Source organism: Passer montanus, unplaced genomic scaffold, assembly GCF_014805655.1.
Source record: "Passer montanus isolate IOZ18808 unplaced genomic scaffold, ASM1480565v1 scaffold24, whole genome shotgun sequence".
In the NCBI taxonomy this organism is placed as follows: domain Eukaryota; kingdom Metazoa; phylum Chordata; class Aves; order Passeriformes; family Passeridae; genus Passer; species Passer montanus.
Window position 1 is genome coordinate 4184936 of NW_024367037.1, and position 18012 is coordinate 4202947.

At 36.3% G+C, this 18012-nt stretch overlaps 1 protein-coding gene across 1 annotated transcript in view; it reads left to right on the forward strand.

Moving 5' to 3' along the window:
* GABBR2 (gamma-aminobutyric acid type B receptor subunit 2) overlaps nt 1-18012 on the forward strand; it is a 458985-nt gene that overhangs the window by 312450 nt on the left and 128523 nt on the right. The window contains exons 12-13 of the mRNA XM_039711173.1: nt 2866-2973; nt 17048-17170. Coding sequence (XP_039567107.1) covers nt 2866-2973; nt 17048-17170 — 231 coding nt within the window. The remainder of the gene's footprint in view (nt 1-2865; nt 2974-17047; nt 17171-18012) is intronic.

An 18012-nucleotide genomic window follows, 5' to 3' on the forward strand; every position in this document is an offset into this window, starting at 1 on the left:
GATCTCATTTTGACAAAATCCTGGTATATTTAAACTAAAATGTTTCCAATACAGACAGTAGTTGTGTTATTCTAATGTGCACAATCCTAATCAAGGATACATAATTTTTTTTTAGTCAAACATGCTAGAAATAACATTTTTCTGAATATTGAGTTAGAAACATATTATGAGCATAATTGAATTTATTAGTATTCCCAAGAGACAATTACTGTTTCAGTGAGAACAAAAGAGAGTCTCATTAGAGACACGAAAATACCATGTATCTGTTTGCCAAATATACCACTAAGCTGTTCACAAAAGAGCTGAATACTTATTAATAGCAGCAAAAGGACTGAATGCTAAGTATGATTATTGATGTGAAGTCAAAAAAATTGTAACTGGCTAGTATGAACACAATTATATGAAATGTATTTTTTAAATCCATCAGAGTTGATCTAACTGGTTTTACTGAAGTACAGTGCTGGATAGTGGCTAATCAGCAAAGACTTGGAAAATAATGAAGTTAAAAATAATGCTTTGCTGGCCTAAGTAGAAATTCCTTTTTTCTATTTTTTTGTTTGTTTAGGGGTTTCATTTTCAATATCACATTCAAGAATGTCACAAAGTAGCAAAACTCCTGTAGTTTGAATCTAATCACAATTGTTTTACTGGTTTTATTTATAGCAAGATTACCCAGCAATGAGTCAATATTCAGGGTCATTATCAACAATGCAACAGATAAACCACAACATTAGATGCCACTAAGTTCGTTAATATATGCATGCAAATACCCAAACAGCCTTCTATGTACAATCACAACATTTTCAAATGTTAAGACTCATGGTGCTGTGTGCACTTTTCATGGACTCCTAGAATGGCTTGGGTCAGAAGGTACATTAAATATCATCAAGTTCCAATTCCACGGCCATGGGCAAGATGCACCCATTAGACCACGCTGCTCAAAGCCAAATCCAGCCTGGTCTTGAACAGTTCCAGAGATAGGACATCCACAACTTTGGGCGACTTGTTCTAGTGCCTCACAACTCTCATAGTGAAGAACCACTTTTCTCTTACTAATTCATTATTTTGGGCCACTTGTGTAGTATTTATGTATTTTAGGGCACTGCAGTAATTTTATGGCTTTATCAATAGTTTTTGAATGAGTATATATCTATTTTTTCCTTTCCCTGCCTTTATACCTAGACAGTAAACACTACTAAAAATCAGAATTTGTTTTCCACAGAATATTTTGTGTAAGAAGATGATGTTTTGAATACAAAAATGGAAATCCTGGAAAAGTTTGGAAAGGCAAAAAATAGCATGTATTTAGATATGAAACATTTAGGTTATTCCTCAGGTTTATCTTAGATGTCAAGTTTTAAATCTTACTAGAATGCCTAGTTCCTCATCAATATGCATATCCTGAAATTACAAATTAAAAATCTTAAACTCTCAAGAAGCTGGATGTGAAACTAGGCTGGTTTCTGACGAAAAACATTGCCTCTAGGTTCTCTAAATAACATTTCCCAAATGCTTTCTTAGATCAGCCTAGTTTCTCTAAATCAGATTGCTTTTTTATATCACAAAACAGCTCTGCTGGCCAAGCATGCATAGTTAACATGGCCAAAAGAGGGCTGACCTTCCCTTTGGCTTTCCCTTTTTCTAGCTTGCCTTGCCCTGTATTTAGCCATTGTCTCCCCCAGTTTTTTCATCTGCGAGGTAGAGTACTTTGGTTTTTTACTTCTTTGTTCAATTTTGTGCAGTCTCCCTTTTTAGTGGGCTGGTGTGTGAGATTATTCCTCCTCCTTGTGATTTCTCAGGCTCTCAGATCCAACTGTTGGCTTCCAGCTCTGTGCTGTGCCTCTCACATGGTCTTCTACCTGCTATGCTTTGCAGTCTCTTATCCATCTTTGGGAAGAAAATTACTTGTTCAGGGAAAAAAAGCTTTCAAACAGCCAAACCTGCATGGTAATGAAATCAGAAACTTCCTAGAAATTAGAGAGGGCTGTGCAGAGCTTGCTGCAACTCTGAAGATCACTGTCCTGGCTCAAAGCAAGTCCAAAAGTGAGGGCCTGTGTACAAGATGCTATGGTCAGGGGAGGAATTGCAGAAAAAGCTTTTTAAATCTATGTTCTCTCCTTGATCAATTTGAAGATTCTCTATTAAAAGGAAAAAGGGGAATAAAACCACCAAAACCTAATCTTTTTTCTACGCTAAAGACAGAAATTCTGAGTTTTAAAATCTTCTGTTTTGTATTTATCAAAGCTGTGGCCAGCTCAGGTCTCATTACACCATTGCTCTGTGCAAGCTCACCACCTCCTTTTCCTAGGCCACATTTGCAGGTATTATCATTGACTTGGATATTCTTCCTGTTTTGCCATTTTCTCTCATAGGATAATTTAAAATCTGTTGTTCTTATCTTTCCAGAATGCTCAGGTTTTTCACTGAGTGATGCACATCTCACATAGTACAATCTTATCTTATTTAGTCTGAATTACATCTCTATTTCTCTGCTCATTTCTGTTCAAAATGCTGCTGTTAATATTAGTTCCCTGAGTGCTTTTTATAGTCTGTCTCTTGAGTTTCTCCACTGGTTCTTTCCTCTATCTGCAAAGAACACAATAAAAGTAAAAAAGCAGAATATTTTAAGAGATTTATGGGTTTATATATGAAAGAGATAGTTAATTCAGCATCCAGATTTGTTTCAGTTAGGGGGGAATGGACAGGTGAGTAAAAAAGCAAGTAAGCAATTAATGAAAAATTACTAAATATCAAGGTTTTTGAAGTTCTTCAGATATTTTTTTCCTCAGGGTCTTAATAAAAAAGTTGTCTGAAATTATGATATCTAAGTAACTTTGTCTTTTTTTAATGTATATACATTTTTAGGTCCGAACATGGATTCTCACAGTGGGATACACAACTGCCTTTGGAGCAATGTTTGCAAAAACGTGGAGAGTCCATGCAATTTTCAAAAACGTAAAAATGAAGAAAAAGGTGAGGGGAAATAGACTCTTTTTTGTTGCCCTGCTAATACAATTTTCTAATTATTTTCATACCTTTCCTGGATGGCCAAAGCCGTGCTGACTGTTCATGTATCACATCCAAAGATCCTGAATAGTTTGATATTAGGGCTTTTTGGTTTCTTGTTTAGTCTCAGAGTTGGAGTCAAGAATCAGCCCTCCAGTCTTCATAAGAAGAGTTGGACAGTGGAGGTGGCTATAAAATGTCAAAGTGAATTTGGATCTCTGCTCACTCTTAGTATGTTGCTTCAGCATCCAGAAGTCTACTTCTGATAGATTTTTTAAATTAAATGTTTTCTGATTATATCTGTCTAAGATGTGGATATTACCTGAGGATTTCTCATGGATCAGTAGGAGAAGGCAAGAGAAAGTGCTGCTTATAGCTTCCTATTTCTAATTAATATTGAAATTGCACAATTTTACTCTAAGACTGGTCAGAATTGAACCACAATAGTTGTGTCTGTCATTTTTGGTACAGCACATTTTCTGTAAAGATTAGGCTCAGTTTAGGAGTAGTGCAGTTCTTCATGATATTTTTCCCATTAAGCTTCTTTTCATACATGAAGTACTTTTTATGAGATGATTTTATTAAAAAATTGGAAAAACACTAAGTAGAAAGCATTTTGCTGGTAAAAAATTATGAGAAATGTTCATGAAACAGAAGAACAAAATTAATATTGTTACAGAATGAGCAGAAGTGTCAAGTGTAGTTCCTATGTTCACCGGAACAGTTTTATTCTAATAATCAATAAAGAGTTACATATAACCAAATTAAGTAGAAAAATGTTCCAAAACCTTGTCAGAGTCCTCTTTTTTCACTATGTGTGGTCATAAAAGATCTTTGTTGTTAATTTTTATTTTATTAGCACTGTGTTATTTTTCCACAATTGCAATATGTAGGGAGTCTGTCACAATCGGATACATCATTCCCTTGGAATGGACTTTAGATAGACAGGGAGACAGTTAACTCTGTTTCTAGGAAGATTTATGTCTGAGGTTATTAAGGAATTACATTCTGTGTCTGGGACTGGATCTATTACTCTGGCACCACAACACATCCACTCAGCACTTCCCCCTCCTATTTGGTCATGTCAGATTTTCTCTATTTCATTATCATTCATTGTTAATAAAATAAATTAATAAATACAAAATATATTAAAACTAGCTAAAATGATAAAAAATTTTTATACCAAAACCAGGATGCTCTGGGTGGAGTGAAATGGAAACCCTTCCTTTTTGCACGTGTGCAAAGAGCCCACTGTAACATAGAGTTTATACTACCAGAGTCTTTTCTATTTTTTTTCTTTTTTTTTTCAAGGATCTTACGCTTCCTATGTTAAACACTTCCTTTTTTTAAATAAAGATGAGCCAGGATTTTACCTTCCTGAGAAATGAAATTTTACATTGCAAATATTTTTTTACTGTTGGTACAAATCTTTTTAAATTAGTGAAGTTACACAAGACACTACAGTCTAACACATAAAAGCATTAACTTCATGACCTTTATTATCCTCAGAATTTTATAATTTCTCCAATACATACTATTTCAGATAGGAGTGAACAGGTACTGCAATGGACTGTCACTGAGCTTTTGCTTCCTTTTTTTTTAAACATTACATTTTAGATCTGCAAGTTGCTACTCAATATTAAATTTCACTGTCTGTTAAATAGATTCTTTATTGCCTCAAATTCTTTATTTCCCCTGTTCTTCAAGGGGCTCATCACCAACTGCAAATTGCAATTGATTATGCATGGCTGGATGTTAAAATTATTTAAGATCAGTTAAAAGGTACTGACCAGTATAAGGGAGATAAACTTTCAGACATCTGGATGATGGCCAGTGAGCTGCTTTGCTCTGAGTATACTGGAAACATTGAGGCTGTTAGGCCACCTTCCTCAGTGTTCTGGAATTAAGTCAATAACACATTTCTTCTTTAAACTTTAAAGAATTCTTTATTTAGATATCTTGTTCCAAATCATAAGTATGAATCATGAAGTACAACAGTTTCTTTATGTAAAACAAATCAGCTTTCCAGATAAGTGTTTACAAGTCATATATTTTCTGTCTTTGATTTGCCAGGATAGATAAAAGTGTTTTTAGGAGTTGACTGAAAAACATGGCATTTTTTACTTATGTCTTGCAAGACTGACATTTCCATTTTCTACAGATGTAGTTTACAGCCACAGTATTTTCTTTCTATGGATGCACAAAAAGTAGAAATTTTTGCAAACAATATCTAAACTGACAAATGCACAAAGGTAGTGCCACATGAAAAAAGCACATTAATGTTTTCTGAATTAGTTGTGCCATGACAGAGCAGACTGACATTGCAATCAGAGAAGTACAAAGTTCCAAAATTATTTAAGTAGTGTGGATCTTATTTATTTGTGATCACTTCAGTTACTACCTGGATATAAGTATGACAGTAAAATCTGTATGACTTTTGGGCATACAACCTTTGCTTGTCATCCTCAATATTTTCATTAGGAAAATATTTGCCAACAGTGAAATTTATTCACAGAGTGAGAGAATCTCTGTGTGGCTGTTGAAAATACTGGTTAATTCATTTCTTGAAAGTGGGTGTTAAGTAAGGGAGAGAATATTATGAATACATCTGTTTATCTTCATCAGAAAGGGCAAGCTTCTGTACATTTATTGTACAACGTGGCTTTTTGAAGAGATTGGTGGATATCTGTCTCAGTGTGAGAAAATATACAGAATTCTAAATAATAATAATAATGCACTCCATATTACTGCAGTGGAAAGTGGAACTTAATGAGTTAGAGTGTCTTGAATTAGTTGAAGATTCTAATTAACTGCTGTTTATAAAACTTTCAAAAGTCTATTTTATTTTCACCCTTTTATATATCCACTCCTCTGTTACTGGAAATTAATAAACAATAAAATTCAGAATATACTCATTCTGTTATCAGACTATTAAGGACAAACTTTGCAAAATTCCCATAGCTCTGTCACCATCTTTGATCTTGCTAGGGCTCAGAGGAAGCAAATTAAAAATGCATTAGTTTTAGCTGCAAACACAGGGGTGCAAGGGGATCAATTTTTGTCAAATGGAAATGACAAAATCAGTAGGGGGAAATAAATGATTTTTGAGTTTTGAAGAGGTTAGCGGAGATAATGGGAAGTGAAATAGAATTAGAATTAAAAATAACTGTAACAGTTATAATTGAGGTGCAGTTCTGGTTTTCATGCATCTCCTTTCTGTTGTTTTGGGCTGCAGAATGCCCTCTGCTCAGAGAGAGGTGGGGACTGGTTTTTTGTTTCCCTTGGCAGCAGTAGGGCTGGCAGTGGATAAGAGGAGAGAGAGGAGAATATCAGTGGCAGGAGAGCATGGGGTGTCCTGGGGAAGCTTTAGCTATCTGAACCATTTACAGAATGAACCCTTCTGGTAAATTTAGGAGGATGAGGAGCTATTTTGGTGGGATCTGCACTGTCTTGGGTTTTTGCAAGTGTTGAAGCACTCCTGCACAGTGACTGCTCCTGCACAAATCCTGAATGCCAAATGAAGCCCATGCATTTTGATAAATACCAGAATAGTAAGAAGTTCAAAGCAGTGATATTTAAAGCCTCCATACATTTTATAAATTTTGCTCCTACAAAGACAAGGTTTTGGCCATTTGTAGATGACTACACAAAAGCATTAAGATGATCAAGGTCACAGTGCTGGCTTGTTGCATTTGCTGTATTTGAAAGTACAACACATCTCAATTGATGCTGCCATAATAAGCTTGTCTTACCCGTAACAGAGTAGACTTTGTCTATTTGGCTTTGCCTATTTGGACTTAATTCTTAATTCTTCTACTGTGGCATCAAAGAAGGGATGTTTTATGTTCAATTTTCACTTTAAAATATTATTTAAGCATATTAAATAATATCAGTTATTACTGCTGCTGTAGATTTCTGGTGGCATATGTCTTTATGTTGACAAAGTTGTTACAAGATAAATACAGAATATAATGACAAAAGGGATGTAGAGCAGCCTCTTTTCTTGAGGCTTATGCTGCTATAGTTTTACCAACACTATTCTACTCCTTCACGATAATTCATAAGCTTTTTCTCTGTATTGGTGGTATCAAAGGGAAAGAAAGCTACAACTAATCACAACAGACAAAAATGACTTATCGGTCTAACCTGACTCAGCTGTGCCTGTCAGGCTGCCATCTGGCAAACTTACTGTCGTCCATTTGGCCTGCTAGGTCCTTGTAAGAGTACTGAAGAGAGCTGAGGTCTCCATGCCTTGCAGAGATGTGTAGGAGCTTGCACAGATCATGTTTGTGACAGTAGGATGGGGAAGGGAGGCTGGCAGTGCAAGGGAACTTCAGGGCCAAGAGACTGCGCGCAGGAAAGAGACTGAAGAGGAGAAATCAGGTTTCCTGCCAATTACTCCAAGAGAGAAGCCTGTCCAGATGAAAAAAAAAAAAAAAGGAAAATCTTGGGATTGTATACTGGGAGAAGATATTGAAGAGGGAAACTGAATTTGGATTAAAATTCCCTTGAAAAATAAATTTCAAAGACAGCAAAGGCAGGAAGATCTGTAAGAATTTATCAAGAAAGCTGAGCATGATGATGGAATGCAGAGCCTGAGTATTTAAGTGGCAAACTGTAATTGAAGGACTAAGTCTGGTTTAAAATTAGATTAGGATTGAAATTTAGAGGCAAAGTGGGAGGCCTGAAAAGTAGGGATTCATTCTAGGAAAGGAAAGCAGGAATAAGAATGGAGAAAGAGGCAAGGAAAAACTTGAAATTAAGACTGGCCAAAATGATTTCACAAGAAATGTGGGCAGAGCATAAAATCTGAACACAGGATTTTGGAAATTCACTGGGTTTTTTTTCCTATTACTATGTATCTATAAAACCTACAGGAAAAGTATCTTCCTTGTCTTCCTGTTATGCAGTGGTACAGACCCTGATAGCTACTAGTGACTATTTCAGCTCAAGCTGATGAGGTGTGCAAAGATGTAAAGGCTCCTCCTGCTGATGCATGCAGCTCTCTCTATAATTGAATCCTCTTTCCATTTTCTTTATGAAGAATGGGCTCACAAAACATTAGAAGTTTTATGTGGTGGCTGAAATGTCAATAATTGAAAAACTACAGCTTGCTAGGATCTCTAAAATGTACATTTATTCCCCTACGTGGATTATTAGGACACCAGTGAAGCCTTGGCTTCCTACAGGATGCCACTGTCATGGAGCAAACGTAGTGAGTCTGCTCTGGGCATGGAATAGGACTGTACAGTAAAAGAGAGAGTTTTATGTTACAATATTTTTCACTTAAACCAGAAAACATGCATAATGAAAAAGGCAGTAGGAGTTTTGAGAAAGGTGGTCTCATGTATAAGACAGTTATGTGCCAAATGAAGAAAAATAACCACTTTCCAGAATTATTTGTTATGCTGTAGAAATCTCTCTCAGCATATTTTTCAGAAATTATTATTCTGTTTCTTTGTTTCTGAGAAGCAAATATATTACCTGAGTGAAGCAGTGCAGGAATTCTCAGACATTTTAGCTCCTTGCCTTCATACTCCATTTTTTAACAAATCTGGCCACCCTGCCTCCATAACGTGCACATTTAATGGTTCAAAACCAGGCGTGTAGAAAACTGGGAGGGGTAAGAAACCATCCAGGCTCTTTCTGGGGATCAGGGCACATGGGCTACTCTGAGCAGTGCCCAACCCTCACCTCCCAGGTGGGGGTGGGCAGCAGCTGGCTGTGTGCTCCTACCCTGCATGGTGCCAGCTGCAGGGAAGCTGCCAGCTCCTGTGATTCCACAGTGTCTCTGGGGAGGAAAAACAGAGGGGAGAAGGCAGCTGGAAGCTACATATTTATGGGTTTATGTGCTGCTGCCTTCTCTTCTCAGCTTGTGTCTGTTGGTTGCTATCCCCATCCCTCACTTGAAAACCTCTGTGAGGAAGTTCATAGAATGAATGTCATTTCTGGCTATAAACTTTTCCGTAAGTTTTTCAACCCACTTATGGAATTTAGAATTTATTACTATCTATATTTTTCCTCACTAAAGTCCTGCAGACGTTTTTAAAAAGTTACCCATTATCTTAATGTTTTAAAAATAGATGAAACAAAATACTCCAGATTATGTTGACAAAGAGTTTAGGTCAGACCCTCATAGGCTGCATCTCATTTATTCACTTAAATCCTATGTAGACGTAGTTCTGAATTAGCATAAATGTAGTTTGTGTTATCTAATCATCTCTTTTTGTAAATTCTGTTTTAAAATATTTTTCCAGGTCAGTTTTCAGACTGTAAATGTTTATATTTTTTCCAAGATTTTTTTTAAATCTTGCTAGAGCTTTTTTGTGTGTATAACAAGAAGTTATATGATGGATTTCCCCTAGGATACACTTGTGTTCTACTAAATATATACAAGAGATCATAAGTCTGGAGAGGAGATGTGTCAAGATCCAAAAATTTCCTTTGGGTAACCATACCAACAGTACAACAATCTATTAGGGACCATCTGCTGAAAATGAACCAGCATATGGATACCTAAGGAAGTGTTCAGTGTTATTGTTCAGTCTTTGAGAGTAAGAAAGAAGACAGTTTGAAATTTGCTTATGTTTAGAAATTTTTTTCATTATGAATATTTACCACTGGACCAAGTAATCTCTGATACTTACAGGGCAGTGTAAATTATTCAGGTATGGATTATGGTTTATTAATAAGCAGATACAGTATTTCCTAAAGTGATATAAATAGAAACTAAATTATTTTGATTTTTTTCCCCAGATAGCTACAACTATAAATTTTAAGTCCAAAGCTTTAAAAATAGTCAGTGTAATCTTAGAATCCAAACTTAGATGTAAAATAAGCATCCTGGTTTTCATAAGAGCTGATCAGCCAAAATGCCAACCAAGGAACAACAAGAATCATATTTCTAAAATTTACATTCATATAAATATGGAATGTGGAGCTAAATCTTAAGCTCATGTCACAGAAAGAAGCTGAGCTAATGAACTGTACATCTAGGAGAAAAATCTGCTTTTGAAGTAATTTATGTATGGAAATTTCTGCATGGTACAGCTTGATAAGGGCAAACTTCAGTAGTGACAAAAACAACGAAAACTCTGTGTGAAATGTAAGTGCTCATAAATGGTGCTACAACCATAATTTCTATGTATTATGAGACTATTGGATGACAGAGAAATAAAGAACATGTTGCTATACAGTATGAGGCAATTTATTCCTGAATAGCTTGAAATTGGATTGTAAATGTAATCAAGTGCATTGATGTTCCCAGCTATTTGGTAATGATGAAGTATGCTTTCCCAGAGAATTTTCATTAAGTAAAATATTAAAGTCTAGGTACTTTAATGTTATATCAAACAAAATCAGAATATTTCTTCCTGAACATTCAAATCTTTCATGCACCAATTTTTTTCTGAAGGTTTGGGTTCCTTTCAACTCCAAAGATGAGAATTCACACCTCTCATAGAAAAAGTCCTTTGCATTTATTCCATGTGTTCTTGAGCACAACAAGTGCATTTCTCTCAAAGGTGAATTTGACCAGCTGTGTTGGTGGGATGTGCAGGTTTCTCAAGGCAGCACATCTTCCTTTACTTATGGTTTTGAGCAGAAGTTAACACAATGTTGAGGTTTTTTTCTAAGACTGTTCTCCAGGACACCAGCAAGAATGGTTGGTTCTAATGCTGTCAAGTTGGATTTCTTAGTGCCATTTTTAGACTAACATGTTTTTTATTTTTGTCCTTTCAAAATAGTTTTGTGAAAATTAGTCATTTTTCAAAATAGGTTTATATTGAAAAACATAAATTGTGTGCTTATTATGGTTGGATTAGTAATGTTAGTAAAACAATCACCTGTACAATTCTCTAGTGCAGTGTAGTCATAACTGAGGCTCAGGCTTTCAAAAAAATGAGGATTTTTATAACTTTCTTTAACCCATCACTTAATTTCTCTCCATCTCTAACTTCTGAGCATTTTCTGTTTTCTGCTTCCCCTAGGGAGTATCACCACTAGGATATTCCTACTATTTTTTTTCTTTTATATAAGTTGGAAAAGAGGAAAGGTGTCTTCTAATTGATTTCTTATCCTGGCAGCAGGACATAGAGTCAACACATCCACATTTGCAATAGTATTATTAGGAGAATGAGTCTGCCCAATGATGCAATTATCCTAAACAGGAGTCACCAATGAAGACACATTTTATAAACTTGTGCTTTAGCAGGCTAGTGACTGTAGCTATTTAATTCTCAAAGCCAAGCTTTTTGATCATATCCAATTGTCCGTTATTTTCATGAGTACCACACACTCCACTATCCTGAAAGGTAACCACCAAATTCTTGGACTACAGGTGTCACAGTAGATCCTCACTGGAAACAGAAATATTGGGGTTTTGGGTTTTTAAAAATTTATAAATAGGTATACAAGTCTTCTATCAAATCAGTCAAAATACCTCTAAGAGAATAAAACTTAGCTTTTTACTCCCTGTGACTTGCTGGTCAAAATCCTTAATACTACAACACGTTTTTTAAAATGTTAGCATTCACTCATTAAAACTAATATAATTGCAGCTTGAGGCATTGCCAATACTAATCATACAATCTATTATAAGAAGTACTCATAATAGCTGTTGAAAAAAAACATTGTGGAGTTACTGGGAACAATGCATAATGTGTTTTCAATAGTCCTTTTTTCTCATTCCATTACACAATAGAAATTAAGAATGTATTACAGTATAGTTCACTAAAATATTAATGGCTTTAATAACTCTGAGATAGAATCTCCCTCAGCCCACATAGGGTAAAGTTCACCCACCCACCACTGACTGCATGCCCAACCTCCTGGCACCATCCCACTTGTGCCAACCCACTTAATGTAGGGGAGCAAGCCAAAGGTGTCCCTGAACCCCACTGGGAAATGAAAGGTTACTTTGTGAAGTGGAGAGAGTATCCTGAAGGCAAGTTCATGAGTGGTTTTATGGTTCCTTTTGCAAGCTCACAGACTTCACTGTTTTTTTCCCTGCAAACTCTATTTTCTTTCTTTCCCCTCTGATCAGCAGGAGGGGCACTCTGATCAGCAGGATTTCTGTATGTATCAGGGTAAGGATATTTGGGTTCAGATTTCTGAGGGCTTTTGTAATTGATATCAACGATATTCATTTAATTTAATAAGGTCTAGGAATCTTCACAGAGGGGTCCTTTAAAGAGAGTTTCTCTCTACAGATTCCATCCCAGGAGTCTGGGGAAGAGACAACTGAAAAAAAAAAGCTAATTAATAACATTAAGTGTTTATCCAGCTAGTGCCAGAAGGCAAGGGACCACGCTAGACAGAGTTGATCTACATAAGAGAAATCAGAATTTTCTTCTTAAGCAAAAAAGATCCTACATTTTAAATGGAAAAGAAAAATGCATATATTTATATCAAAACCTATGAATAAATGCAAAAGCACTTCCGGTCTATGTTTCCATGAATTCAATTAAAAGCCCAACAAACAAACAAACTGCAAAGATTTAGCTAATATAGCTTTAAATTTAGAGATATTTTATTCTGACAAATGGAGGTGATCTGGTAATAAGGAAACTAACTGACGAAAATACAGGAGTAAATTAACTCTTCAGTCATGCTGGAAAGGTGTTTGTGGAAATCAGAGAGTACAAAGGTAATGTTGCATCCTGGAGATGTAAGTCTTCATATGTAAGACTCTTTCTGCATGGTTTAGAATGGAGTTCAGCTTTAAGGACTGTGTCATGAACATTTTCAGAATTGGTTTCTAATAAGATAAGAAATAACAGAAAGTTTTCCCTAGCCGTAACTGTATAAAACAAGCCTACTGTTTAATTACTGTTAAATGCCAAATTTCCAGGTGATCCCACAAACAGGTGGGTGATAGGGTTCTCCAGGACCCTTCAGAAAGCAAATGAAAAAAGCCCAATAAAAGGTTTATGCAATAATAACCAAATGGACAGTTGAAGTTACCCTGGCAGGTGGTACAGCCTGTGATAGTTCTAGAAAACCCTCAAGAGTTTCCATGAGCAGAAACTTTATCCCAGAGCTTTAGGCAGATTTTCTATCTCCTGTGATCAGAAAGCAAGTTCTGTGGAGAGTAAGGACTTTGATCTGTCTTCATGGTTGTGAGTTTTTAGAATAATTTTGATTTGCCCATACAGTGATATTGCTGAGAAGAAAATGGCCTACCAGCTTTTGTTCTGAGTGAATTTATTTTGAGGACAGATCGCTTCATATCCAGATATATAGTCCAGACTGGTGGCAGTGGCATTTATAACAGTGTGCAGATCTGCCAGGATGAGACAGATTCACCTATCCAATCACAGATGGTAGAAAATATGACTCACAGATGCTGCTGTGTGAGAGCTTGGCTTCAGCAAGGATTCAGGAGCACTTGCATAAATGGATTTTATTAGCTACCATGTATTTCTCCAAAGGCTGATTTACTGCTTGCTAGAAGGAAAATGAAAAGATGAAAAAAAAAAATAAGAACCTTCCTCTTAAAGAAAAATGACTTTTTTGATTGTGTGGAGCCTCACTAGCTCATTAGTTTCTTTTGTCAGACAGAGAATTTGTTGGATTTACAAGATCTGAGTCAAGACTCCTTCAGTGCATCTGGTGATTCCCGAGGAGTGAATGTACTGAACTTAAGGAGTTCTAGTGGGTGGGAGTGGTGGCTGGGAAGAGGGAAAGCTAGGCTTCCTGCGGGTAGAAGCAGGGAGCAGCAAGTCTTTTAGAAGTGCTGTTAGTGATATATCAGTGGCATTTCTCAGGGCAAATCTCTTTTAGGACGAGCTGCTAATAACTGGCAGAAGGGAAAAATAATTGAACCTTGGTGTTTTGTTCTGAAATTTAGCATTCTGGTGGAGAGTTCTGCTTCAGAGCTGTATTCCAGCAGTGGTTTTGCCAAGGACAGAGAGGCACTGTGCTGGGTTTGGGAGGCAGCCCCAGGTGCTGTGCATTCAGCCCTCTCACCCTGCAGCAGCACCAGCACCACTGTGTTTTACAGGGCTCATCACTTGTGTAGGTCACTTAGGTTATCTTATGGGCTCTCTTTTGCTTGCCTTCCTCCTGGCTGTCTGGCAGAAGTAAGGGATGAATAATACCTGCTGCCAGTGACAGCTGCTGTTATACAACTCCCCTTCTGTCCAGAAAAGAGCAGAGTAATGCAGGAAAAATTACTCCAAGAGGTATCCAAGGAAGAGCTCAACTGTTTGCTCTATCTCTTCTCTTATCTTTTTCTAATAACTACCTGTCCAAAAAAAGGTTACCAAACTAAAATACTGATCTACAGTAGCGGAAGGTCAGGTACAAATGGAAGATATACAAGAGCAAGGAGAAGTGATGTGATAACATTAGCAATGTGGTCATGAATAGGAAGTTATTTATTTTTATTCTGTGAGTGGATTATAAGTATTACTGCTTTTAATAATATCCTTTCACTCTTTTGCTTCTGGCATTGCTGTACCAGATTGACTAATATTACTGGGGACTGGCAAATCTGAATCCAATGCAATCCTATCCAGTCCTTACTTTCAATATGAAGATAGTTCATATAAATATGGAAGACATTGGGCTGCTTACCTATCCTAGGTAAAATGTGCACTATTTCCATTCGAAAGATAAGATATTTTGAGGGTTTTTTTTCAAGGAACCTTTTTGGCTTAGAAGAGCAGAGAGAGACATTTCTGGCAAGATGCTTTCACATAGCTTTTAGTTTGTCAAAATGCATATTTTTAGCTGAAGTTAATTGTCTTCACCTCCTCTTAGGGGATGAGGAGTGAGGAAGGCAGGGACATGTTTCAGAACACTAATTTTTCTGACTCTAAATCTTACCCAGGACAGGAGGGATGAATTGTCTTTTAAAGGCTTTTGGCCCTGCTCACTGGCTACTGAGAAAGGCTAAACATGTAATAGTTCAACAGCCAACTTCAGTAAAATAAACTACATCAGTTAAAAAAGAAGACCAACTAAAATATGCCAATACAATAAATTCCCTAGCAATTTAAGAGGGAGGAAAAGAAATTTGAGTTAAGGTGTCAACATTTAATCTAAATCCATATTCACTATGGACTTCCCATTTTTTCTCTTCCATGTCTCTACTCATACTAGGAGCAGTACTAGGTGTGTTTCACCCAAGGCCTGTTTGCAGGCATTAGAAAAGAGATTGAAAAACACATGGGCTTTTTTAACAAAGGCTAACCTGTTTCTTTTCAGCTCTGATTGCCACTTGATAAACAGTTAAAAGGTCAGACATAGTTCTGTTTTCCCAAAGAAGACAAGGGACCAAGCTGTGTCTGAGAATTTTTGCTTAATACCTTCTTTCATTTTAGCTTTATGAAGAACCACATTTCAACAGTCTTCCTCTCCCTGCACACCACACCAGGGCACCTTTTCCTTGCAAAGTTCTCATTGCCAAATCATCCAGCAGCAAGACATATCACTCTAAAAGCTGCACCCTCCCCTTTCACCTGCCCTCTCCAGACATGCCTGTGCTGTTTCAGAATGCTGAGATGGGTGTCCTGCTTCCTTGCTGCCACAAACATGTGGAAAGCATCACTTTCCAGTGCTTTATGGCAGTGGTAGCTACATGGATTTATGTAACTGGTCTCAGGAAATGAAAATGTTGTATCAAGTCATTTAGCTCATTCTGATTTCTAGCCTTTATTTTACTCCTAGTTTATTCCGAAGTATTTATAAAATAAACCAGTAGATTAACAAAAGGTGGTGCCCAATGTTGCCGAAACATCTTTCAAAATAGAAAAGATATCACACCAAGCAATATGAAAACCAGACTTTCTAAAGTCCTTTATACATTATACATAGTTTCAAATTTTTGTCTTTTTTTTTTTTTTTGTCATTTTCATCATTTCATTCAGTTTGATAAGAATGTAATGCAAATACAATTTATTCTATGCAGGAATACTAACCTTGCCTCTATTAAGATTAGCTGACACTTCTGGCTTTTTAATGCATTTTTGAAATCCTAATAATTTCATCAAATTGAACTGAAATAATCACAACTTTCTTAAGCTTCTCAGGCTTAATATTTTTGAATATTTCATTTGGATTAAGTCAACTGTTTCCCAGAATGGAAACTTGGAAAAAAAAAAGATGTATATTTGTCCATGTTAAAGCAATTTGGCAGTAACTTTTGACTATTGGATGAGTGTTCTTAATAATAGAGTTAGACATTAATTAAGAAAACATGGCCATGGACTCAAGAACACTGAAACAAAATTAATTTAAGCCTGATGTTTCAACATGATTACAACTTTGCAACTGAAGCAATGCAACTGCAGTATATTTTTTTCTGTGTTGCTACGTGTACAACAGTAGAAATTACATAGGGACTGCATTCAGTTATAAAAGACTCCAATACATAGTTTGTTTTTTTATTTTTATCAGGAACTGTTGTTTTTCTTTTTTGAATCTAAACCCGAAACAGAATTAAAGCATGTTTTATACGAGGTGTGCATTAAAGCCTCTGACCTTTGTAATATAGAAAAAATACATCATTCCTTCTTGCTCCCTGGGTAATAGAGGCAAATATTAAACACATAGACACAAAAAACCTCCAAAATAACTTTTGATAGCTTCTGCATTTTCCACATCCAAGAAGGTTATGAAAGAGCGAGCACTAAATCTTAGTGAAAACTACCTCAATACCTTCTTCTGAGAGGTTGATGAACATTTTTCCACATTTGCATGCATAAACACAGTAGTGGCTCCCTAGAACATGTCTTTCTCATTGTCCAGGAGTTAATATTAAATCTGGATTTCAATATAAATGTTTGAGAGTCTTCCCAAAGTATTTTTAGAAGTGGGAAAGCACTTCAGATACTTCTAATAACCATGAAATGAACAAAAATAATTTGTCTTGCTTTCATCTTTCTATATTTGTTTTCTTTTTTCATTGTTAAAAACCTTTACTATTAGCAACCTGTGTCTTTCTCTCTATATAGGAATAAAGCCGTATAGGGTCTATCTGTGGCTCATGGGAATCTCCCTACTTCTTTTTTCTTTTTTTTTTTTTTTGTCTCTCCAGATCATTAAAGACCAGAAGCTACTGGGGATAGTTGGAGGGATGCTACTGATTGATCTTTGTATCCTGATTTGCTGGCAGGTTGTGGATCCTTTGAGGAGGACAGTGGAAAAGTATAACATGGAGGTATGTCCTCAAGCCCAAGTAATACTAATGGTTGCCTATCAGTATCTACAGCTATCCATAAGATTAAGCTAAAGGTGCGTTAGATAATATGAAAGCAAGTCAAGCTGTGTATTTCGGGGGAGGAAGAGTTCTGGTTTTCAAAGCCAAATAGAAAAGAAACAATTGCAACCAAAAGAAATTGTGTATGTAGTTGCAGGTGCCACATTTCTGTCGCTTGTGCGACATTTTATTTGCAAGGGTTGTAAACACAGGAGAGTCCTCTGCTAAGACTCTCTATTAGAGTCTGTTTCAATAAATAATAGATTATCAGAACCCATTAGTGAATTTCAGTAAGAGCTCATTCAAGATAAGTGCAGGAGAGGTCACTGCTTAGACTGCATTCTTTGTGGAGATGGTCAGGAATTATGTTACCTACTGCTATATTTATTTGCAGTAATTTTATGTGCATGCACCCATACTGATTGTTCCTCTTTTAATGGTATTCCCAGAAAGGTCACACGAGCAATTTTGATAGGCAGGAGGTAATAGCTTAATGCCAGCTGTATACACTTTCCAACACTCTGGTTGGTTTCTAGAAGTGAAGCTGAAGTAAAGCTTTCTGGACAAACTGACAGCAAGAAACATGACAGCAACAATTTATACCTAGGAAAAAAACATCCATCTGTATGTAGATGTGCACTGTTTGAGAGTTTGTTGCCTCCAACATGGAAACTGTTGATATCTGAAAGCTAGATCATATGAGGACAATCTAGAAGTGTTAGTCTCTTCTCCTGTACTTGGCAATCAGTAAGAAAAAGAACAGTTGTTTTCTCTTCTGATGTTAACATTTGCAAGAAAATATA